The sequence below is a fragment of the Podarcis raffonei genome, chromosome 12 (assembly GCF_027172205.1).
Source record: "Podarcis raffonei isolate rPodRaf1 chromosome 12, rPodRaf1.pri, whole genome shotgun sequence".
Taxonomy (NCBI): Eukaryota; Metazoa; Chordata; class Lepidosauria; order Squamata; family Lacertidae; genus Podarcis; species Podarcis raffonei.
Genome location: NC_070613.1, coordinates 37,989,080 through 38,014,025, shown reverse-complemented (window position 1 = coordinate 38,014,025; position 24,946 = coordinate 37,989,080). Strand labels below are relative to the sequence as shown.

The 24,946-nt window shown below is 44.0% G+C and overlaps 1 protein-coding gene across 1 annotated transcript; it reads right to left on the bottom strand.

Moving 5' to 3' along the window:
* Positions 1–368: 368 nt before the first annotated feature.
* PLEKHA8 (pleckstrin homology domain containing A8) lies at positions 369–24,766 on the bottom strand. Its single transcript, XM_053359563.1, has 14 exons — positions 24,608–24,766; positions 15,478–15,594; positions 14,827–14,982; positions 14,157–14,281; positions 13,084–13,227; positions 11,917–11,957; positions 10,730–10,875; positions 9,900–10,065; positions 8,763–8,848; positions 7,691–7,749; positions 6,682–6,812; positions 5,096–5,166; positions 4,318–4,379; positions 369–1,677 (listed from the first exon to the last, which is right to left on the bottom strand). Exons 1-14 carry the CDS (start codon positions 24,645–24,647, stop codon positions 1,480–1,482), a joined length of 1,542 nt encoding a protein of 513 aa, XP_053215538.1. The 5' UTR covers positions 24,648–24,766; the 3' UTR covers positions 369–1,479.
* Positions 24,767–24,946: the final 180 nt, after the last annotated feature.

Below are 24,946 nucleotides of genomic sequence, written 5' to 3'. Positions count from 1 at the left end.
AGGAGGAAGAAGAATGAGACAGAAGAACTAGGGGAATGTGAAGAACCAACAGAAGGGACAAACAGAGAAACTGTAGTGGCAGTTTTCTGGGAGGGGAACATTGAGCCAAAGACTGGTTTTGGCAATATATTGATATGTAGCCCTTAACTCTGGGGGACACGACACACTACTTGTTCCTGCCCAGGTATCATGTAACATTTTGAATTCCCTTGTCTGTAAGAACTCAGAAGTAATCCCAGTAACACTACTAGTGCCTATATAAATACACATTTCATATACCAGCTTTCATATACCAGAAGTGAATTTTATATATAATCGTAAGGAAAGCTGTTAACCCTGAACTCTGATTAGACAAACCTAGTAATTAAAAAAAAAAAAACCATTAGCAGTGGAAACGCTCATGTATTCTAAAATTACATCTGGACCTAAAACAAAAAAAGGCTTCCAATTACTCTGAAGAAGACAGTTGTTTATGGATTGATTCACCATTCCACAGATTCTGCTCCAAATACAGCCTTTTTGCAATCCAAAGTTGAGAATGATTCAAATAGAGACATGGAATGCTTATGATTTGGTTTCAAATAGGCCTCTAAAGCACAGGCTGCAAAAGCTGCAATCCTAACTCGCAAAGAGTTCTACTGATTCCAAAAGCAAGTCAACCCGGAAGTTAGAAAGCATCTGCAACCAGGGGGTGCTGGAGCAAAGTGGTGCATTCTTCTGTTTCCTCCACCTTCTGTTGGAGCAGAGACAGGCAGTGTGCAAGATACATGATCGTTGTGGCACGAGGAATTTCCCAGTGCTTCTGGCTTAGCACGAGAACATCAGCTTGGAAGCAATGGAAGCACGTTGACAGCCTTAAGAGGTCAGCAGTCATCTGTCACCATGGTAAGTGAGCATGGGGCAGATCCTTTGTTTCCACTGATGTGGAGGGATGCAGCCAATTGCTTCAACATGATGAAAACTGGGGGGTTACTTGTGACCTGGTAACACCCTGGGTTCTGGGTATGATTAAACCTGCAAGGAAGACTTGCACTAAAATGGGAAGTGTGGCTTTGCAAATCCTGGCTACGTTTTACAGCCACTAGACTGAATGCTAATATTGCTTTTGTTGATTCGACCTGCGGTCGTTTCGCCGGTAAGGAAAAGCTCTGAACTATTCAGCCCAACGGTACCAAACGCCGCGGCTACGGCTCTTGGAACCACTGCCATGTATGGCCTGCCACACAGCAAACACGGCGAGATCCACCTGTCATCAGGACAGTCACAATCTCGCCTAGATGTATAGCACCTTTGCGTTTAAACACGAGCAAGCATTCAAATAATAATAGTAAATAGTAACAAAAGTGTATAAAAAAGGAAGCTTCGAGTCCCTTCCCAAGCCTGGAAAAACACAAAGAAACAGAATAGCTTTCTGGGGATAAAAAGCTATGTTAGCGGACACAATCCCTGAATTTGCGAGGCACCGCGTGGGGCTGGCAATCACACCACTTCGTCCGACTCCAGCCCGTGTTCGTCATACAGTGCGTCCAAGATGCAGAGCTGATTCTCCATGGCCGGTAGGTAGATGTCGAGGTCCCTTTGCATTCCGTTGTAAAAAGCTTCTTCCTGGTTCTCACACTCTCCGAGAGAGAGCGCAGCCACAAAGTCTGCGTACGTCGGAGATGCCCTTAGCGCGAGCTGCAAGGAACAGAAGCGAAGGAGATCCACATGGTGTCTTGTGATTTTAACTATTGTGCACAAAGACTGGGAAGGGTGCGGCGGGAGATAAGCAAACTTTTAGGTGGGCGTGACTCTTTGAAAGGCAGCAAAGAGTCCTGCAAAATAATGAAGACCTAACAAATGTGTATGGTGGAACAAGAGACTATGGATCCCTCCAGACAGGTGTTTTATTGCGGTTGCATTCTGCAACAGAATAAGTACTGTATTTTTCGCCCTATAAGACGCACCAGACCACAAGACGCACCTAGTTTTTGGAGGAGGAAAACAAGGGGGGGGGGAAATTCTGAATCTCAGAAGCCGGAACAGCAAGAGGGATCGCTGCATAGTGAAAGCAGCAATCCCTCTTGCTGTTCTGGCTTCTGGGATAGGTGCGCAGCCTGCATTTCCTCCATAAGATGCACACACATTTCCCCTTACTTTTTAGGAGGGAAAAAAGTGAGTCTTATAGAGCAAAAAATATGGTACCTCGGAAGTCAAATGCCTTGCAAGTTGAACGTTTTGGTTCTCCAACGCCGCAAACCAGTTTGCGAACATTTTTTGGAACCCAAATGTCTGATGGGGTTTCCACGGCTTCCGATTGGCTGCAGAAGCTTCCTGCAGCCAATTAGAAGCTGCGTTGGTTCCCGAACGTTCTGGAAGTCCAACGGACTTCCGGAACGGATTCCGTTCGACTTCCCAGGTACGACTGTAGAGCATTGGTGGTGGATTTATTCCGCTTTATTAGTTGGTTCTGTGATGCTTCCCCATTGCTACCATGCTACTGCAATCCAGAGGGGTTCTAGTTCAAGAAAAGCAGAACAAAAATAAAGCTGAATATTTGTGGTATATTATTACTATTAGTATTATTAGTATTAGTATTTGTACCTCGCCCATCTGAGTGGGTTGCCCTAGCTACTCTGGGCAGCTTCCAGCAGAATATAAAAATATAATAAAATATCAAACATTAACAACTTCCCTATACAGGGCAGCCTTCAGATGTCTTCTAAAAGTTGCATAGTTACTTATCTCCTTGGCATCTGATGGGAGGGTGTTCCACAGGGCGGGTGCCACTACCGAGAAGGCCCTCTGCCTGGTTCCCTGTAACTTCACTTCTCACAGAGAGGGAACTATCAGAAGGCCCTCGGAGCTGGACCTCAGTGTCCAGGCTAAATTACAGGGGTGGAGACTCTCCTTCAGGTATACAAGGCCAAGGCCATTTAGGGCTTTAAAAGTCAACACCAACACTTTGAAAAGTTGCAGGATACACCAATATGCAGCTTCACTACAAACAGTACTAAAAGTGGGCTTGCGTATGACTGCTCCTATGGGTGCAAGTCTTCATAAATGCACAGTAAAAAGCATGTCTGGAGGGAGCCCTAGCCTACCTGTTGTGCCCTAGGCTGTTGTGAGGATAAATGGGAAGGTTGAGAACCATGTATGCTGCCTTGAGCTTTTTGGAGGAAAGGTGGGATATAAATGTAGCAATATATAAATGTTCTGTGCTACTACAGTGGTACCTCGGGTTACATACGCTTCAGGTTACAGACTCCGCTAACCCAGAAATAGTGCTTCAGGTTAAGAACTTTGCTTCAGGATGAGAACAGAAATTGTGCTCCGGCGGTGTGGCAGCAGCAGGAGGTCCCATTGGCTAAAGTGGTGCTTCAGGTTAAGAACAGTTTCAGGTTAAGAACAGACCTCCAGAACGAATTAAGTTCTTAACCTGAGGTACCACTGTACTTCCAAATCCCCTTGCACCCCTCATTCTGCTCAAGAGTCAACCCACAGCTAAGTATGTTGCATTCTTATACTGAAAAAGAGTAACAGCAGCACACGCCAAAATCCCAATTTTTATCCAAATCCCAAAACAACACAACCACAACTGGCTTGCGCAGAGTCCCAGCATCGTTTCTCACATTAAACAGAAGAGGGGGTTGCCAACTTGGACCCATTTACTCAGGAGGAAGCCACAATGAATTAAATAGGGCTTATTCCTGTGTAGGCATGGATAAAGAAGAGAGGGAAGGAAGAAAAGAATTCTGTCCTCCATTCTCCGAAATATATATGCTTTTCTGTCATGCTTGGTGAGGAAATACCACACTCACAGCTGGTCAGTTAGAGAAATGACTCGGCCCCACTTTTGGATGGCTCAGTTGGTTAGAGCGTGGTGTTGATAATGTCAAGGATGCAGGTTCGATCCCTGTATGGGACAGCTGCATATTCTTGCATGGCAGGGGGTTGGACTAGATGATCCTCAGGGTCCCTTCCAACTATAATTCTTTGATTCTATCATTGAGTAGCCAGCCTCCTGCCCATAAAACAACTTTATTCTTGGTAAGCTCCTGAAATACCAGAGGTAAGTCAATGGCATTACTGCTGACAGCAGTGACTACAACTCCCATCATCTCTGACCACTGGCAAGGGCTGATTGGAGTGTGAGTCCAAGCCTCTGCTGGCTTACAGTGTCTGTGCGAACTAGCTAGCCATCAGATGTCATGATCAGAAAACCAGTTCATTGCAATACATGAATATATCCAGAGTGTGTGTATACGATCTGTAAAATAACCGAGTTTAAAGAAATCTACTCTTATGATCACCGTTAACTAAAAAAAGCTCACTCACCGCAAAAACTCCTCGGACAACCCAGCCGTGGTATTGTCGTAACGTTTTGCCGTAAGCATTATCTGTAATTTGACAGAAAGGGGGGCGGGGGTAAACATTCTGTAAGATGCTGTGCAGAGGACAGGTTTTTGAGACCGTCCCAGGGGTTTGGCAAAATAATAAATCGAACAAACATTCCTTCTTAAAGCAAACATATTTAATTTCCAAGTATGATTTTCATTATAAACAATACTCTCGCTCAGTACATGTGATGATGTGAGTGAATTAAGCCAGTTTCCCCTCTGCCACCCTCCAGCTCCAAAATGTGGAGTTCCATAGTGTAAAGGGAATTGGGGGTTGCTTGTGCGTAAAGGGTGCTGCAACTCTAGGCAACGTTGCCTGGATAAACCTTTCCCTGGCTGGACAGCCTTTTCTTCATGGCTGTGTCAGTCACTGGCAGAATCCGTCAGTGGGCGTTTTCTGAACTTCTTCCAACATAAAAATTCCTTCACTCCAAGTCTCCGCCTAGCCTCTCTGCGCGGAAGTCTCCTGCGCAGAGTGGGTGTGCCCAACGGAGGTCCTGGGCTCTCCCTGCTGCTCTCTGTGGAAGAGTCTCGGAGCCCTCCCTCCGCAGTCTCCTCTTGCTTCCTGGTGTCCCCCCTATTTCCTTCCTCCAAGGAAGCTTTCTCTCTCTCCCTGCTGGTCCCTTCTCCTGCATCGCCAGGGAGCCTTACCTCCACCCTAGGCTCCGATGGCAGTTCCCTGACACATAGTTTTCTGCAAAATAGTCTTCACTTACTCAGTGCTGTTTGAATATTCTTCTCTCCATTCTTTAGCTCTTTCAAAAACTCCTTCAGAAATTTTAAACCCCTGTTTGGAACAAGGGAACGAAGTTAGAGCACATACTGTTGCTTGAAATTGTTACTTTAAAATATATCTTTTAATAGAAAATATGGACAGTGGGATATTGGGTAGGGGGGGAAACCCCATTCTGGTTGCCGGTGTGAACAGTGTTGCTCAAAAGGCAGTGACCAGAAAGGGTTTATTAAACTTTTATTTTTTAAAAATATATTTAATGGATAATCTTTAATGGATATTGTGCTAATAAAAAAAAGAAAAAAGCAGCTGCCACTGCAAAAGTTATAAAACGCGCTGTTCAGGTGAATCACACGTTCTCCAGCCACAGCAGCTATGTCACACCCACAGGTGTGGACAAAGGACAGTGGTACCTCGGAAGTCAAACAGAATCTGTTCCGGAGGTCCGTTCAACTTCCAAAACGTTCAGAAACCAAGGCGCGGCTTCCGATTGGCTGCAGGAAGCTCCTGCAGCCAATTGGAAGCCACGGAAGTTGCGTCGGACATTTGGGTTCCAAAGAACGTTCACAAAGCGGAACAGTCACTTCCAGGTTTGCAGCGTTCGGGAGCCAAAACGTCTGAGTCACGAGGTGTTCAGAATCCAAGGTATGACTGTACAGCAGAATGGAGATACCAAAAAAGTGTAGCATCCACAATAGTTTGAAAAGTCAGTTGCAATTCTGGTTTGTGTGTGTGTGCAAATACATACATACACACACACGTACAATGTAGTATGCACCCATACATTCTTATATAAATTGACATTATGTTACTATCCTAATACATTTGTTGTTGTTGTTTAGTCGTTTAGTCGTGTCCGACTCTTCGTGACCCTAATACATATGTAGATATTAATAGCCTGCTACATCCTGTATAAACTCATTCCAAATGTTGTCATATTTATCCAAACAAAGTCTACGTCTGAAAGTAGTCCATTCATAAGCTGCGAGTGTGGTTATACTGTCAATCCACTGGTTAAAGGGTATCCTATCTTTATTCTTCCAACTCCTCAGTATCAGTCTCTTGGCCACCATTAGGGCTTCTTGGCCTTTGGGCTAAGATCAAGTGCAGTTGCAAATTCTGTTTGTAGTTTACAGGAAAACCCACCTACCCCTCTGTCTGCAAGCAGCCTCAATATGCTTGAAGGCAGGTTGAGAGAACCTCTGAACAATTGGTGTAAGTTCTATTTATGTCTAACGCCTGTACTGAGCCCTTTTCAGTTCACCGAGGATGGAGAATTCACTAGCCAGACGAAGGAAAGGGAGTCCACAGGAGGTAGGCCCCAGACCATGTTTACTGTCAGCAGTGATCATTAAATGTGCCCTTTGCATTCTTCTAGAATCCAAATTAAAAAGCAATAACTGGGTTATATCTAGTGTTAGTCGTAGAGATGCACTACGAAAACCAACAAACTTAAGTCTGTTGCTTTCAATTGGTATGACTTAGCTGGATATTTGGTTTTGGCCCAAAATGGATCTTGGTTAGCAGTGCAACCAGCCTCACCCATGTCCCAAAAATTAGACAACCTACCTTTTCAGCCAGAGGAGGGCCTGCGTGGCAGAGTTTCTAAGTGCTGCCTCTTCAGAGCTCAGTTCGTGTAGGACAATTTTCTGAAGAGTGGTGAACTCCTCTTTGTTGGTTATGTATTTCTGATTTACTTTCTAGACGGGAGAGAGAACCAGATCACATACTTTGGCGTTTGGTATTTCTGGCAGGCCCATACCCAGAAATTATATAGTGAGGGGCGTCTGACAGGGAAGGAACAGAAGACACTTGCCAGGTAAAGGTAAAGGGACCCCTGACCATTAGGTCCAGTCGTGGCCGACTCTGGGGTTGCAGCGCTCATCTCGCTTTATTGCCCGAGGGAGCCGGCGTACAGCTTCCAGGTCATGTGGCCAGCATGACTAAGCCGCTTCTGGCAAACCAGAGCAGCGCACAGAAACGCCGTTTACCTTCCCGCCGGTACCTATTTATCTACTTGCACTTTGACGTGCTTTCGAACTGCTAGGTTGGCAGGAGCTGGGACCGAGCAACGGGAGCTCACTCCGTCGCGGGGATTTGAACCGCCGACCTTCTAATCGGCAAGTCCTAGGCTCTGTGGTTTAACCCACAGCGCCACCTGCGTCCCAGGTGGCAAATGGCGGAGGGTAAGCAAGGCCTAAAAACTCATGGAAGAATGTCTCTGGACTCATGATCAAGTAAATAAATAAAAATACTTAACTAAAAGTAGAAATGATCAGAATATCTGAAATGTTTTGAGCACTTGGGGTCAGAAGAAAGTAATTGAAAACTTTTGTTGAGACATCTCATTCCAAATCTGCTAGGCAGAACCAGACAGAGGATGACGACAGGAGGTGCCCAGTCCCTCCCCCAACATAAATCCTGGTTGCATCCATGTCTGAAGAAGCACATAAAGAACCATGCACAGAGTGGCTTCCCTTCTCTTTTCTGAACAGCACCTGCAAGTTTATTTCAGCATCTTTTTTTCATTTTTAAAATACTTATCATTAAGAACTGAATGTTAAGCTGAAGCCATTACCTTGATGTTCCCTTCAAAATCCATTTTAACGGGAGCAAAGACTGTGGGCCCAAGTTTGTCTAGGAGAAAGAAGATGAGTTTTCAAGACCTCAAAGGTCAGCTTTAGCTTCCACCTACTCAACCTGGATAACAGGCAACAGGGCAGAAAGGACTGAGCACCTCTGATTTTTTTTGAAGGCATTCAAAGGCATGAAAGAAGCTGAAGGAGGAGCTGGGTTGAGAACGCAAGAATATTTGCGTCCCCTATAAAGCAGGGCTTCCCCTCCATTTCGTAACCAAAAGGAGTTCTTGTCTAGGACGATGATTTGGGTAACTCAATGACTTTTCCCTGGATCAATGGCAAGCACAAAGTCCCAGACAGCTTAAAAGGCAAGCCATCGGGTACATTCACTGTAAAATAAGAGGTCTCTGCTGGCTATATTTATAAGATTTGTTTATTTATTTTTTTGTTCTTACATCCTACTTTCTTCCATCATGACACTCAAGGTGGTATGCATGCGGTTTATTCTCTCTTTGGGGGCAAGGATGCCCAAACAACACACTGCTCTGTTCACATAACACAATGGTTCCATTTCAACACTTATCATGTGAACAAGACTAGTCTCTTCCTGGGTTCACACATTCCACCACCCACTGTCTTCATCCAACATAGCTGGGTGTAGTACTTCGGAGGTTTTTTGTTTTTTTTGTTAGCCACAGCTTGTTGTGTTGCCCAAATCCAGTAAACTGTGGTTAATATTAACTACAGTTTCTGAAGCTGGCATGTTTAAACTAACCTCAATTAAGATTAACTGCATTTTAGGAGGGTTGAATGACATGGCAAGCTCTAGTTATCAAAAGCAAAAGCTTCTGAACTTATTGCTGCTGACCATGAAGGGAAGGGGAGAGGGGTTGGAGGAAGAGGGGTGAAAGGAAGAGCACACAAGCTTGGTAAAAATAGTCTACATTCATTGATGTCTCACTAAGCCACACTTTATCATTATGTTCTTAATGGAACCACTAAGGATTCAATAGCAAAGCAGAGATATTCACTGTGCAACATATGCCATGGAGGAAACAAGCAATCACATACCCAAGACTGGAACTATTTCATTACAAGATTGTAGGAATTCTTCTGTGGGTATACCTCCATCCTCAAAAAGCTTGATATCACTAAACCTTTGGGGAAGAACACAAAGAGCACATTAAGAATTCCAAGGTCACACTCAGTCAGAGGCAATGGGCTAATTCCACTTTAATCCTATTTCAAAGCCATTTATGTTATTTGTCTTCACAACTAGGATAATGCTGAAATGATACAACTGGAGAAACCCACAGAGTGGAAAAGTGCTTTTCAGGTGGACCAAGAATCTGATTACATGCATTTTATAAAAGAGATCAACATAATGTTGATAATATCCACGTCCAGAAATGTATGCACTTGCATGCTCCCGTGTCACCTAGATATTCATATTTGTCTGCAACAGATAAAATTGATTTGTTGCTGTGTGACAGACATCCAAATATTACTGTAGACAATACGAAGCTAGAAGGACCAGTGGTCAGACTCAGTAGATGGCAGCTTCCCATGTCCCCAAAGCCTGCCCTCTCCTTCTGTACAGAAAACTGAGGACGTAGAGCAAATTCACCCCCTTAATGGACCATTCCTTAAGGTTCTCCATGCAATTTCTGTCCAGGTCGCCATAGCTTACAGATTTGAAAATAAGGGACCAGCAGCCTCGAAAATAAGGGATCAGCAGCCAAAATAAGGGGTTTTCAGAGCACAGGTATGTTCAACTTCTGAGCCCCTCCGAGCCAAAGGCAGAAAGCCCAGCCAGCAGCCAAACAAAGCCTCAAGCGGTGGTTCCCACAGCACAGCAACCCAGGAAAGGGGATGCAGCAAGGAAAACCACCGTCACCTCTCCGCTGGGAAGCGCTGAGCAAAGGCGAGTCCCCAGGCAACGCGGCCGATTTGATCGGCACAAGGCATGCGAGCTCCACCCCCCCAGTCGTTCTTAGACTCCTTATTGGGCGAGCAACGCAGCCAAGCAACACAGTTGGAGCCTCCCTCCTCCCTGGCCGGCAGGGAGGGAGGGAGAGGAGCTGCTTCCTTTGAAACGCGGGAAATTTAAGGAACATCATCAATAAGGGAAAGCGGGACATGGCGCTGGGATAAGGGACTTTCCCGCCAAATAAGGGACGGTTGACAGCTATGCAGGTGGCGCATTACCTAATGCTCATAGCGCTGAAAAAAGTAGGTAAAGCTTTGTCTGATTTCTCTTCTGATTGCAATGCTGTTGATTTCTTTGCCGATTCCACTACAGGCTTTAAAGATTTGTCGTCTTGATTGTCCTCTTTTGGCAGCAGCTTGTCCTCTCCATCGTCATTGCCACCACCTTGGGTTTAAAGGGAGAGATATCTTCAGAAAACTAAACTTGGTGACCTGCCTCTGAATGTAAACAAAAGGGGGGGGGAGACTGCGGTGGATTTTGTATCTTCTGTATTGTTAAATGTCCTGTTTTGCAGGCATGCTTCCTCGCTCATCTGTGCAGCTTCTCATCCGTACAAAATCTGAACGGGAAAACTTTTGAGATGGATGTAGCTTGCCGAAATCTGTCTCTGGATTTATGCATAGCCAGTGTGGTGTAGTGGTTAGAGTTTCAAGACTCAGAACAGGGAGACTTGGGTTCAAATCCCCCACTCAGTCTTGGGCCAGTCAGTATCTCTTGGCAGAACCTTACTTTACCTGTGAGGTAACTTTGCTTCATGAGAATAAAAGGGGAGCGGGAGAGAGTTGTTTATACTGCCCTGAGATTCTCAGAAGAAGGGCAGGACAAACATGAAATAATACAGACTTCAGAATGACTGCCTCCACATCAGTGGCTTTCTCAATTTCTTTTTCGCCAAGAGTATACAGAAGTTTCAAATTACACACTTGTCGCATTAAATCACAATAATAATTGATATGCTCCATTTAGACGGACGGAACACTGGTTAAAAACCCAAAAAGTGGACGAGTCAACACCATTGATTGTGAATAATAACCACTGATGAATTTACCTGCCAAATCATCCTTGATCGTGTTTGTGCAGTCCATCTTGCCAGTTTTCAGGGGGTCAGGGGTCAGTTTATCAATCAGGGATCGCTCATGAAGGTTGGTGTTTGCATACAGAGATCCGTTTTCACAGTTTTTTAATTCCATCTTCCTGGGAGGAACAAAAGAAAAGAACCCTGTTTGTTCAATAAAGTTTGTTGTTTTGAACAGAATTATCTGATTACAGTTTTGAACAATATAATTTCTCCGAACTATCCAGAATGGGGTTGACGCCTACCTCAGTGGGTTTCGCTCAGAAGTGCAGAAGGCAGGACACAGCGGAGACGGCCTTGTGCCACTTCATGCCAGTCACAATTCCCAGAATGCTTTGGGAGTGATGTAACGCAATGCGGCTTCACTCCCAAGGCATCCCAGGATTGGGGCAGGAAGCCACAGAATCGGATTACTTTTTAAAAGGAGCTCTGTAGCCTCTAAAATGTATTTTTAGTGTACGTATTCAGTTTTTTAAAAAAAACATACCGTATTTTTCGCTCTATAAGATGCACTTTTCCCCTCCTAAAAATTAAGGGGAAATGTGTGTGTGTCTTATGGAGCAAATGCAGGTGGAAGGCTCTGTTCAGCGCTCCCTTTAACGAGCAGCTTGGAGCGTGTGTGCGGCTCTTGGGGGCTTTTCCCCGAGGAGGGAGAAGGGCAGCCGCACACACACTCCGTGCGCTCTTTAAAGGGAGCGCGGCTCTTGGGGGAGCCTTAGCCGCGCGCAGCCTCTCCCGGGCAGGGGATTCAGAATATATTTTTTCCTGTTTTCCTCTTCCAAAAACTAGGTGCTTCTTATGGTCTGGGGCGTCTTATAGAGCGAAAAATACGGTAACCCAAAATAGTAAAATAAGAGAACACAACTTAAAATGGTTCAGTAGCATTGCCTTAACAATATAAATAAATTGACATCCATCAGGTTCTTGGAATTGATATGCATCCTATTTCAGGTGGTGAGACCTAGAGGATGGGCTCCTTCGGAACAGCTTAAAGTATGTATATTATATATTGAACACACATACATACGCACACCCCTCAACAGCATGCTTTTATGCTTCTACTCTTTGTTATTTCTAACAGTGATGCATAATTGGCTTCATCCCAAAGAGTCAGACCCTGAGAATTTCTACAACTGAATGAAGAAAAAAGTGCACCATACCTTTCTGATATATCGTGGCTAAATAAGACGGAAGGTATTAGCTGTGGGGAGGAAAGAAAAAGAAAACTGTTTATGCTAGTATCATTAAACCTCAGAAACTTACTTTCCTTCAGAGCGCCAATGTGGCACCCCTCACATCTGGCCAGCAGACTCATTGCTCCTTAGCAGGAGGGGAACAGGGGACTCCACAGGTGCATCCGTACAGTGCCAATGTCCCTACTGCCTCACGCCTCCTCCTCACAGGCAGCAGCGGCTATTCTGATGGCTAGGTTTGTGGAACCGCTACTTTCCACTGGCAGCTTCAGCTTTCCTTAGATACATCCAAAGAATATGGAAGGATTCAACACACAAACCTATGCATGTAGGGCCGGCTCTACCATTAGGCAGGTGAAGCAATCATCTGATGTGGGACATGCTGAATGGCATTCCTACCTCATTCCCCCTCTCCTCCAAGTCCCCTAAGCTAGGTTGCCCGGAACCCTCTAAAGTAGCTGCTGCCCTCAAGTGTGAAGAGGCTTCACATCGCCATTCTATACATGGAATGTGAAGGGCACCATCTTGTCCTTTTGCCTCAGGCAGCAAAATGTTTTGGACTGGCCCTCTATATAGCAGTATGCTGCTCTTCACGGTGTCAGGGGTCATTTTTCCTTTTTTCTTCTTTAAGCATTGTCCTTCTGATTATCGAATGGGTCTTACTGGATACTTCACCAATGACTATACTGCAAAATGTCTTCGGCCCTCAGATTGATTTATTGTATAGTCAAACCTCGGTTCCCAAACGGCTCCATTTTGGCTTCTGAAGAACAAAAACCTGGAAGTAAATGCTCTGGTTTTCGAACGTTTTTCGGAAGCCGAATGTCTGATGCCGCTTCCGCTTGAGTGCAGGAAGCTCCTGCAACCAATCGGAAGCTGCGCCTCAGATGTTGAACATTTCGGAAGCCGAAAGGGTTTCTGGAACGGATTACGTTCAGTAACCGAGGTTTGATTGTACGCTTTAACTTGTAAAGTTCCAAAATTGGGTACAACTCAAACAGGCAAACTAGCACAGCAGCTTCCTAGTTAAATTATGCATTCCAAAGTTGCTAAATAAATGCAGTGCTGAACAATAGCACAACCAAGGGAAGGGTGGATTGCCACTTTAGGATCAGAGGTTGCGCTTAAGCTTACCTTGTTTGGTTTGGAAACGCTGGGAGATTCAGACGGGAGCAGCTCCGAAGAGAAGGCTGCGTTTGCAATGTGCATACAATCTTCAAGGGTCTTCAGAAAGGTGGTGCAGGTGGATTTCAACAGTGCTCCCATATCAATTCCGTTCTGCAAAATGGGAAGATGACTTTACCTTCCAAGAACTACCTGGCTTCCAGGCTATCGAGCCTGCCCCAAATCAGGGTCCTAACGTTTGCTTTTTCCAGCACAGGTTGACACACCAGCACAAACAACTTATTTATTTAGTTAAAATTCCGGGGTGTGTGTTTGTGTGTTCACAAGGACATAAAAACACAACAATAAATAAACAGTATAAAAGGCACAGATAGAAGAAGTAGAGCAACACTCTAAGGCAATGCTAACAGAATTTTTAAAACAAATTCTGGGCGAATAGAAAGGTTTTTTTGCTGCACAGTAATATTAGTGGCAGGTTAGACCTCCTAGAAGAGTGAGTTAGGTAACATCTCCCCCCTTTTGTTGACATCTGCCTCACTACTGATTGGGGAGGCACTGGCAAGAGCATCTCAACAGATGATACAGTGATATGGGGGTCTCTTTCTCCCCAACACTTCAGACTCGGGTGTCCAGGGCATGCCATTCTTAATTAACAACCATAATAACACCCTGTTCTACTAAATGTTGATCTTTTCCAGTCTGCATCTGAACTGGAATTGTTTTAAAGATGTTTTGAAGATCCTCTTTGGAAGGGTGAGAGATAAATTTAATGAGTAAAAATAAACGCACCCGGAGCGGCATATGGCAGAACCATACAAGTTGTACTGATATGTACATAAAAAACACCCTCAATAAACAATTTCTAAATAATGAAAAGCATACAATACAACCAACCCCCAACAGCAGCAGGCAAAGGCCAGCATCTTCAGACCGGCCAAAAGCTGAGGGGGTCTTGGGATGTGGCGTTAAGTGCTGCTCCACCTGTAACATATTACTGATGCTACAGCGAAGGGATTGCTGCTATGGATGTGAAGTTCTCTCGCACCTTGGACATGGTCAGGTTTTATTTGAAACCACATTACCTGAGCTGCTGAAACACCAGACATGCCGACTTCCTTCGTTTTAGCCACTTGCTCAACAAGGAGGTCACAATACAGCCGGAGTTCTGCCATTTTTGTTTTCAAAGTGTCCGTGTTTTCTGTAAACTCTGAATTAATAGCAGTAACACAGGTAAGTCAAACAGATGTGATCAGAAACAACTTTATAAAGCTTCTAAATTGCTAAATCAGGCATAGGCAAACTCGGTCCTCCAGATGTTTTGGGACTACAACTCCCATCATCCCTGACCACTGGTCCTGCTAGCTAGGGATGATGGGAGTTGTAGTCCCAAAACATCTGGAGGGCCGAGTATGCCTGAACTACATACTTTTCAATGCTGCAAATAAATACCCATTATCACAATTCCACCCCCCCTAATAGGTGGGTTATTTGGAGGGAGTACAAAATTTAATCAACAAACGGATAAAATTAGCATTTCTTTCTGTGCCCATGTAATGCTGAATCAAAATAATGTGTTGGAACTAAACAGAGCCTCAAAGGCTGTGGTGTGGAAGGTCCCACAAAACACAAGACAAACTGTTCTAAATATTTACTGACAGGAAAATAAAACTGGAAACACAAAGCAAGCAATGTTGTTTTCTGGGGTGCTGGGAAGTAAGGTCGGGATAGAAGTCTCAGCTAAGAACGGCTTGCCTTTTTCTTTCTGTGTCCGGACATCCGTCAAGCAGGCCTTGGCAGTTCCTAGAGCGATCAGCCACTTTTGCCTCTCTGCTGCACTTCTGGCTTTCAGATAAAAGTACTGTTCTCCAGGGATGATCAAATCTACCCGCGTATTGTCTGCAGAATGAACTAAGATCAACAGAATTAGACTTGACTCAGCTTACTAAGCCAACATCATGGAAGAGCTCTGTGCTCATGAATGCTGCCAATTCCCTCTTCCGCTCTCAGCGTGTTGTAGCTGAAGATTTCCTAGGTCAGTTAACCACGGTTTCCCGTTATGTCCAACAGGCCAAACTATGGTAATGAGGATGGGGGCGGGGCAGACAGGATCTGAAACCAACTTCAAACCATGGTTTCAGGTGCTGGCTCGTTCTCTTCAAGGGAACCACGGTTTCCTGAATCATTTGGTTAGTTAAGCAAGGATGTATTCCGTTGTAGTGTGTCAAGGAAAGATAGGGTGGCACAAATGGGGTGTGTGTGTGTTAAGCCTCAATCATATCTTGGCTTGATAAACCAAGGTTTGTTACTTACAGTCAAATGAGGCTGTGTGTAGATGTCTGAATGGAATTGACATGTTCTAGTTCACAATGGAAGTCCCACTGCAGATTCATGTCTCTTAGTTACCTTGAATTTCACATACTGCCATCTGGATGCTCCCCTTACAGCCTTTCCAAGCATCTTCCCGTGAATCGTAGTAGGATAACACACCTCCTGCGAGAATGAACCATCGAGGCTGCCAGCCTGGGAAGAAACATGTTTTTTCAATCACAGCCAGAAGGAATATACATGTATCTAGTTGGTATTTGCAAAACTGTTGGTTGAATCCATCTGTCTTGAGAGAGAATGGGCTGCAGCCTTCAGGGTTGAAGTCAAACCACCGGGGAATCACAGCGCCTGCTGCAGCTACAGAGACTGACAACTTGTAACTGCTACCTCCTGCGTTGTTTCATCTCCCTGGGGTCCAAGTCTGGACAGTGTGTTTGGAGGTCCTGGGCTGCCCAGAGAACAAGACTCCCCTTCTCAGCCTTGTTGATGTGGTCCAAAGGAAGCAGAACTTTGGGGAATTATAGGGACAGAACTACCTAAACTGTATAGAAACTTTTTCATGTATGCTACTACAGCGGCAAGAATGTTACTCGCCCCAAAATGGAAAGAAGCAGAAGTCCCAGCAAAGGAAGAATGGGTACAAAATATGCAGAAATGGTGAAACTTACCGGAAGAATAAGAAATCAAGATAACAAACTTTTATAAAAGTTTGTTATCTTGATTTCTTATTCTTGGAATGGTTTATTGGATGGAAATGGTTTCTTGAATATTTACAGATAAATTGTAAACAGATAAGAACACTGGCAGGATTATTGTAATAACCTGCAGTTTTATAAGAGTATATATTTAAAGTAGATGAATAAATGAGCAAATTAAGTTAATTTGGATATGCAGAAGGTATTAAAAATAAATTTAAGGAACTGCAGAAAGAGGGGGAAGGAAGTCAAGTTTTGAAATGTTAAAATGATTGTAAAATTAGTGAAATGTATAGACCTGAAAAGCATAAATAATTTTTTTTTTAAAAAACCAAAACCAAAGGAAAGCAGAACAATGCATTTGGCACCAGCTTGGCTGCAGGAGTTGACAGAAGGAGGCGTACAAGACACCATCCAACCATCTTAGGGACTCCACTCTGGATTTGTGTAGAGTTTACTCCTTAGCCTTTTCTCCTCTCAAACATGTCCCACGTGGCAACAGGTATGGATTTTCCTTGGGGTTTACTACCAAAACCTTTCTAATGAATGAATATGTAGCCACAAGGCAAAAAAGGTTTAGGATCAGAGTTTTCCTTCTCCCAGATGGGCAACCTTCCCAGGCTGACAAGCCCCACAAAACAGTGAGTCCGTATACTTTTGCTAAAACCCAAACTTGTGGCAGAATTAACTGAGTTGCCCTGGTTTGCACGTAACACTAAGCCAACCTATATACAGAATTTGGGCTTTTTTAATAGCAAACACTTTTTTTTTTACAAAAAAAGACACACATCGCGTAAGTGCACACCTGACTGCTGAGAAGCGAACAGTGCAATCCTAACCATGTCCCCTTAGGAGTAAATCATACTGAATTCAATGGGCTTACTCGCAGGGAAAGGGGGTTAGGAGATTGCAGCCCATGTCTTAGCTCAGTTCTTCTTGCAAAGTCTGTTCCAGAATGGCTCCTATGCTCTGCTCCCCTTCTCTGGCTACTGCACGGCAACAAGACGGCCAAAATGAAGCAGCTCCAGAACAAACCAAGGCCCACACCTGCTGGAATAATGGAGGGAGGCCATTGCCGGCGATCACGGTCATGCTTTGGAAGAACTTCGCCTTTACTGCACAGAAAGAGGTGGGTCATTCCTGGGCAAAACTGGCTTGTTTCACACAAGCACCAGCTGTTTGCAGCATCTGGCGAAATGTCAGGCACGCAAACTAATTTAATCCTGAACTGCAGCCAGGCACAGATCTGCCAATACGTCCATTAAAGCCAAGGACTTGCAAGAGTCCAGGCAAACAAGTCAACCTTCTCCAGAGCTGCTTCTCCTGATGCTATTGGAAAAACACCTCTGCTTTCTATTACCAAATCTAATATACAAAGCCCCTATTGCAGTTCCAGTGGGTGGGAAAGGTCTTGCCAGGAAGACTTCAGTTCCTCAATCTGTGTCCTGAGACATGAACGGGAAAGGCAACAACATGGATAAGATAAACATCACACACAGGAAATAGATGGGATACAAAACTCCTCTTGCAGATTTTTTATTATTATTAAATGTGCTAATACGAATGGAAGTCAAAAACTCTGTAGCTGTTGATAAAGAATTAAGATCAAGATTGAATGTAATTGGATTAATTAAGACTCGGAAGCAGGATGAAATAATATCATTTCACCTTGAAATCCAGCACGAGGGAGGCCACAAAAAATGTATAAGTGGCTTTATAATTTATATGTGTGTGTTTATATGAATCTGAATTGTAATTTGAGATTGATAAAATGTGGTTTATATTGGATTTTAGTCATTGAAAATTAATACAAATTATTTACAAAAAAAATGGGAGTGGGAGGCAGGGTAGTGGGGGGGAAATAAGCAATCCAATATAAATATGCATGGAAATTCAGGTAACAGATAATGAAACGGTGTGTTCAGTAGCAGCTAATTGTTTTAGACCTCTCCAAGGCATAAAAATGACTGTGTAAGGAATACATAGCACTTCAGTCAATGTAATACTTTAATTCACGGTTGGGAGTCTGATCATAAATAATCTTAACTATGCTCTTTCGTCTTGCTGCAGCGGGAGAACAGCTCCTCCAGCACATGACCAATTTACAGTATTCTGTAACAAACTGTAAAATGTGTTTTAACCACTGTGCGTAGGAGCTCCTGTTCCAGTCCACATTTGCGCAGTCATGGGAACTTGCTGTGTTGAGAGAACCAGGCCACTGAAAGCTATATACAGATGTGGAGTGATCATTATATGGTACTTTTGAGAGTGCAAGTATTTGAACTTGCATCTATCGCAAAGCTTGGTTACGTAAGTAAGTCACACCCTTCTAATTTGATATTATCAGATAATTCCAATATAGATGCAGATTAATTTCTGGAGTTAGTACATGGAAACTTGCTTCGAACTAGGTTAATCCCAAAGCCATATTACGCTATTACGTCACATTTAATCTGAGCTAGCTCTCCAGCAAAGGCCACCAAGTTGCATACATTCCTAAATGATTTCACAAATGGGGATTTAAAAGAAATGTGTTGAGTAAAATTACTTAGGGTTAAAAATCCAGCTGAAAAACAGGCCCTATCTATTGTCTTATAAACCCTGTTCAAGATCAAATAATATGTTGAAATCTCTGTAATTTGTATTAACAAAATGTGCCCCTTTTATTGACATAAATTTTAAGAGCCCTACTGCAGGGAAGCTTTCAGTGTTAATCAAAATTCTGGCAATGATTGGGTTCTATCTTTAATGTAGTAAGAAATCCAGGAGTAATCCTAAAATGACAAGCTGGTTAGTTTAACACAGGCATAGGCAAACTCAGCCCTCAAGACATTTTGGGACTATAATTCCCATCATCCCTAGCTAACAGAACCAGTGGTCAGGGGTGATGGGAATTGTAGTCCCAAAACATCTGGAGGGCCGAGTTTGCCTATGCCTGGTTTAATATCTGGTACTGGTGAAACTGATGGAAAGCATTGTTAAAGATAAAATGACCCAAGCTTATAGAAGAACAACTCTTACTGATATAGAGGCAGCGTGGCTTCTGGAAGGGTAACTGTCTCACAAACCTATTAGTGCAGGATGGAAGACTGTGCAGGATGGAAGACTGAAGAAACCCCAACTAAAGAACCATGGCAAGAAAAATTGATGGATTATGCAGAACTGGCAAAACTGACATACAGGCTACAGGACAAGGATAACTGTGACTTTAAAGATGAATGGGAACCCTTTACAAAGTATTTGAAGACACAACAAAGCGAACTGGACTCCTTGGCTGGTTTTGAATAAACATTCACAAACTTTTTATTGATAATAATCAGCTAAATAGTTTGAGGATCTATACAACTGTGTAACATGCAGAAAACAGCATTTTTAGAGAAATCAAAAACTGGAACTGAGGGAAGTTGGGGGGTGGGGGTGGGTGGGTTCTGTGGAGGGAGGGAGGGGGAGGGAGGAAAAATGGGGGGGGGAGAAATAAGGATGATATGTTTCTGGATAATATGTTTTGTTTTAATTTTGAATAAAAAGTTATTTTTTTAAAAAAACAACACCTATTAGCGCCACTTGCAACGATCAGCATGCATACAGGGAGAGAACAATGTTCTTGTTGAGGTTGTGTATGCAGAAATTGGGACATGTGCTTTTCAATTTGTTCATAAATGATTTAGGGCTGAGCAGTGAGTCAGCCAAATTGTTCAGGGTTGTCCAAACCAAAAGAGACCGTGAAGAACTCCAAAATAATATCTCCAAACTTAACAAAGGGGCAGTAAATTAGAAAATGCAGTTCGATATCAGCAAGTGATATACACTGGGACAAAACATCCTAATTTCACACATATACTCATGGGGTCTAAGCTGATGGGGACTGACCAGGAACAAGAACTTGGCAAAAAGTAGAAAAAGCTCCATGAAAATGTTGACCTCGTGTGTGGCAGCTGTGAAAAATATGAATTCCATTCTAGGAATCATGAGGAAAGAAACTGAAAACAAAACTGCCAATATAATAATGCCACTATAGAAATCTATGGTGTGACCACACCGGGAATACTTTGTACAGTTCTGATGGCCTCAGCTCAAAAAGAATATTGGAATACCAGAAAAAAGTTCAGAAATGGGCCACCAAACTGATCAACGGGCTGGAGCAGCAACTCTATGAGGAAAGGTGACAACATCTGGGGCTTCTTAGTTTAGAAAAAAAGGTGTGTAAGAGGAAATACGGTAGAGATGCATCATAGTATCGAGAAAGCAGATAGAAAAATGGGGTTTTCCCTCTTGCATGACACCAGAACATGGAGACATCAGGTGCAGAAGAATGTTGGAAAAGGACTTTTGCACACAACCAATAGTTAAATAAGGGAATCATCTTCAACAAGAGCTACTGATGGCCACCAACTTGGATGGCTTCAAAAGAAGATTAAATCAATTCATGGAGGATTAAGCTATCAATAGCTACTAGTTACCACGGCTATCCTCTGCCTGCACAGATCAGAGGCAATACACATCAGAATATGGCTGGGTGGTATCTGGTTTTCAACACTGTGATATATCACCAGCCAAACATCATGATATATTGATATATCGCAATGTCTGAAATAAGGATGGAGGTACGTAGAGGCATTGGCATCACGGTTTTTCTCACATTGTGATTTTTGCACAGCACACACACATCATGATCTGCAAAATATCACCAGGTCAAAAATTACGAAACAATTATCACGATATGGACTTCAAACTGGTTTGGTACAATATATCGCCCAGTCCTAACACACATCATGATTCGCGATACATTGCCAAGTCAAAATTTATGAAATCGGTATCACAACATGGAATTCAATCTGGTTTGGGATGATACATGTCGCCCAGCCCTACTTCTGAATTCTGGTTGTTGGCAGTTATCGGTTGGGAAAGTACTCTTGTGGTTGGATCCTGCTTTCAGGCTTCCCATACGTATCTCGTTGGCCACTACGAGAACAGGATGCTAGATTAGATAGGCAATCGGCCTGATCCAATAGGCTTATGTTCAGTTTTTGTTTTGTTTTATTGCACTGATTTTTTTAAAAATCAAAAACATAAACTATATGGAGCCTCACCATAAGATCAGGTAGGGTGTTTTTTTAAAGGCGTAGCAACAAACACCAACAGAGAGCATGACTCACAGTGTAAAACTGGAAGAAACGACACGTGGTACGAGGTGATATGTGGCATAGTTCAGCCCTATCTCTCCACCCATTAACTACAAACATAAGAACCTGATTGTCAGCTGTCTCAACTCTAGCAAGGAAGACTCATCCATTCCCTCCCACATGGGCATGGCAATGACTTAAGCACTCCTAAAGTAACTGACTGGCTCCTGGCCAACCAGTGTAATAGTGCAGTTCTGTGCAATGTTTATTTCGAAGCACATCTCACCGAAACTACTATGGACCAACTCCTACAAAATCTACTGCAAAGATTGCAGCCTAAATGGGCTTTGATCCTCTTAATACTTAAACTCAACTTATTTGTGGACATTTCTTTGGCACAGCCCTGTGTATGTTTACTTGAGAAGGAGTCCTACTGAATTCTGCAGAGTTTACTTCTGGGGAAAACATGGATAGAATCGGGCAGTTGCTCTGTACCTCCTCCCAAAAGAAGCTTGTTGCCGTGCTGGACAAGCATAACTGAATTCAATTAACAGAACAGGGCAGTTTTGTTCTGGAAAGCAAATTCATACATCTCATGGCTACCGAAGAATGATAAATGTGCTAAAAGCCCAGGAACAGGAGAGGAAGACTTGGGAAGCACGTCAGCAACGAAGGCGCTTTTGTGATCTGTTGCCTGCCCACGCCCTAGTTCTTGATCTCCGTACAAATTTCCTTGTCCTATCACTGAACTCCTACCGCCCTTGTACAACGCCAAGTCATCAGATATCGATGAGATGCTAAATCCTGCAGCAAGATTCTGAACTCATTAAGCTAAAGCATGCCGTTTCACACTCTCGAGTCAAGCATCTGGATTCTAGTTTGTGAAAAGGGGTCAATATATTTCCCCAGCATTGAGGACGACCTATTTCATTTAAATGTACCTTTTGTAAACCAAAATGTCATTCTGTGCTTATGCAACACTTCGTTCTGATTCAGCCTTGTAGTTTTGCTGCTCTACAACGAAGAGTGACAGAAACTGTTACACTTTCTGATTTCTTTCACGGCCAATAATTCCATGCACAGCCATGGTTTGCTCTGCAAATATTTGTAGGGCAGAGGACGCAATTCTTGTAAATATTTGAAAGCGTGGCACTTCTCTGACATTATTTAGGTTTTAGGAGTGGGCAGAAGGGATTGAAGGCGCTGAAATCTGCTAAGCATGCCTGGTGGGTTTCGTTTTATTATTATTTATGCATTATGTGTTTTGTTTAGTTACAGATTTTGCTCTGTAAACAGGAAACAGTTTGAAATTTGAATCTTCCTCAGGTAAAAAGCTGCAATCCTATAATATTTTCTTTGCAATCCTATAATACTTTCCCTTTATACCCAGTAAGATTTACTTCTGAGTAGACATGCATACCATTGTGCTGCTAAGTGACTGAAGCATTTTTTTTAAAGTCTATTTACCACTATTTGAGTTAGGCCTATTTAGTCCCAATGAAATCTTCTGGACAAAAGCTAATCCACAGCTAAAAGCCCAGGTAACAACTCTGTGAGTGAGCTGACAGAGTCCATCAGTCAAGTTGCTGTGTGATACTTAGTTAATCCTTAGGCACAGCTGCCTTTTCTATATGTCTTTTCTATATGACCCATCCAGCGGTGAGGAATCTCTGGCTCAAGTGCCTAATTCGGTCCACAAAGCCATTTTCTCTTAGCTATGCCCACTGGTCCTTCACTTGGCATCATATATGGGGTTTGCAGGAACTGCCAATCACTTGACCTTGGGTGCCTACACATCATTGAACCTCTGCCCATGTGGTTTGGAATAATTCAGAGAAAGAAAATGGTGACATTAAGGTGTTGTCAGGTGACTGGCAGCTGGATGGCCCTACCCACTTGTCAAAATGGTGTGCAGGGGATGGTGAAGGTAAGGATCCTGCTCACTGGTTGAAAATGGTTCCCCACCCCTGAGTTGGTTTAAATCAAAACTATTGTTGTTATCATCATAATCATCATCATTATTATTACTTATTGAATTTATATACCACCCTACACCTGGCGGTCTCACCCGGATTTGTATTACAACTTTATCTTCCAAAGGATAACTTCTCAAACAGAAGATATGCTTCGCAACACTTTGAGCACCACAATCAGGGAACAGGCACACTCTTAAGACACACACATATATTGTGCAGGAAACTCAGACTTCAGTCAATTGACGAAGGCAACAACAACAGCCTACTGAACACAGACGTGAAAGAAACAAGACAAACATCAACTACATATACATATATGTGTATCATATTTATCACTCTGTTATCAATAAAGTCCTCTAACTTTCTGTTCTTACCCTCCAAAATACATAGAGGAGCTACGCTGGTGCCAGGTGTAGATTTGCAGAAACACACAATGCTGCACCCATCCCAAGTCAGACTTATTCATCCATCTAGTCCCCTGCTGCCTTCTTCCTGAGAGGCAGCATTCGCTGTCCCAAGCAAAGTTCTCTTCCCTATCACCTTGCCAGCTCAGACCATGTCTAACCCAAGCTGTAGCCAGAGACTGAGCCTGCTGCTCTTCTCATGCGCTCTGCTGCCCTTTAACCTGCAGCCGCTCCCTGCTTGATGGTATTGGGGGGGGGCAAGGAAGCAGATCCTACACTTGCTGCGCCTCTGAAACTCTCTAGGGATGACACAAGAGTCTCAAGGCACCTTAAAGATGTATGCGGTACCTTCGTGGTTGAGCCTGCCTATTGCAGCGCTTGGGACCGGGAGTGTCAACTTGAATAAAATATTGGGGGGAGGGGCACAGATAAGAAGACTCGATCACATGACACGGCACATGGGAACCATTTGAATGACAATGCCCATCAACTTTTTTTATGCGATCCAGCGCAGAGGGCCTTCTGGCAGTTCCCTCATTGCGAGAAGTGAGGTTACAGGGAACAAGGCAGAGGGCCTTCTCGGTAGTGGCGCCCGCCCTGTGGAATGCCCTCCCTTCAGATGTGAAGGAAATAAGCAGCTAACTTCTCTTTAAAAGACATCTGAAGGCAGCCCTGTTTAAGGAAGTTTTTAATATTTAATGCTGTATTGTCTTTAACACTTGATTGGAAGCTGCCCAGAGTGGCTGGGGAAACTCAGCCAGATGGGCGGGGTATAAATAATAATAATAATTATTATTATGGGGGCAGCCCCCTCAAATATTTTATTGAGTAGGGGGTGAAGGGACCCTAAGAGTTGGATCCTATGTCTGAGACCCACCGGGAGAGTCAGAATGGGGCGCCTGCGATGCTGCCCCCTTCCCTTCCCTTGGCACACAAAGGCACGCGCTGTCTGCCGCTCCCTCCCAGCCTGGCGAGGGGAGCAGAGGGCAGGGCAGGACTGGGCTACTCACCGCTCAAATAGTTGGTCCACTTGTACAGCACCCCCTCCATGGTGACAAGGGCCCCCCATCCAGATCTGCCTGGGACAGGGGAAACCTCTTCCCCTGGCCTTCCCGCCCCCCCAGAAACTTTTAAGCGCTCAGCCCCACGGCTGAAGCACTGGCACCCAGGGCCATTCCGAGGCTGGCAGAAGCCCGGCCCGCCTCCCTGCCTTTCTCCCGCACCCGCCCACCCGATCCTCCCCTGGCCCTTCCCTGCCAACCAACTACGGGGCACTACGCCGGTAGCGTAGACGTCGCACCCGCAGGACTCGCTCCTTCTCCTTCTTCTTCCTTAAGGAGAGGCGTAAA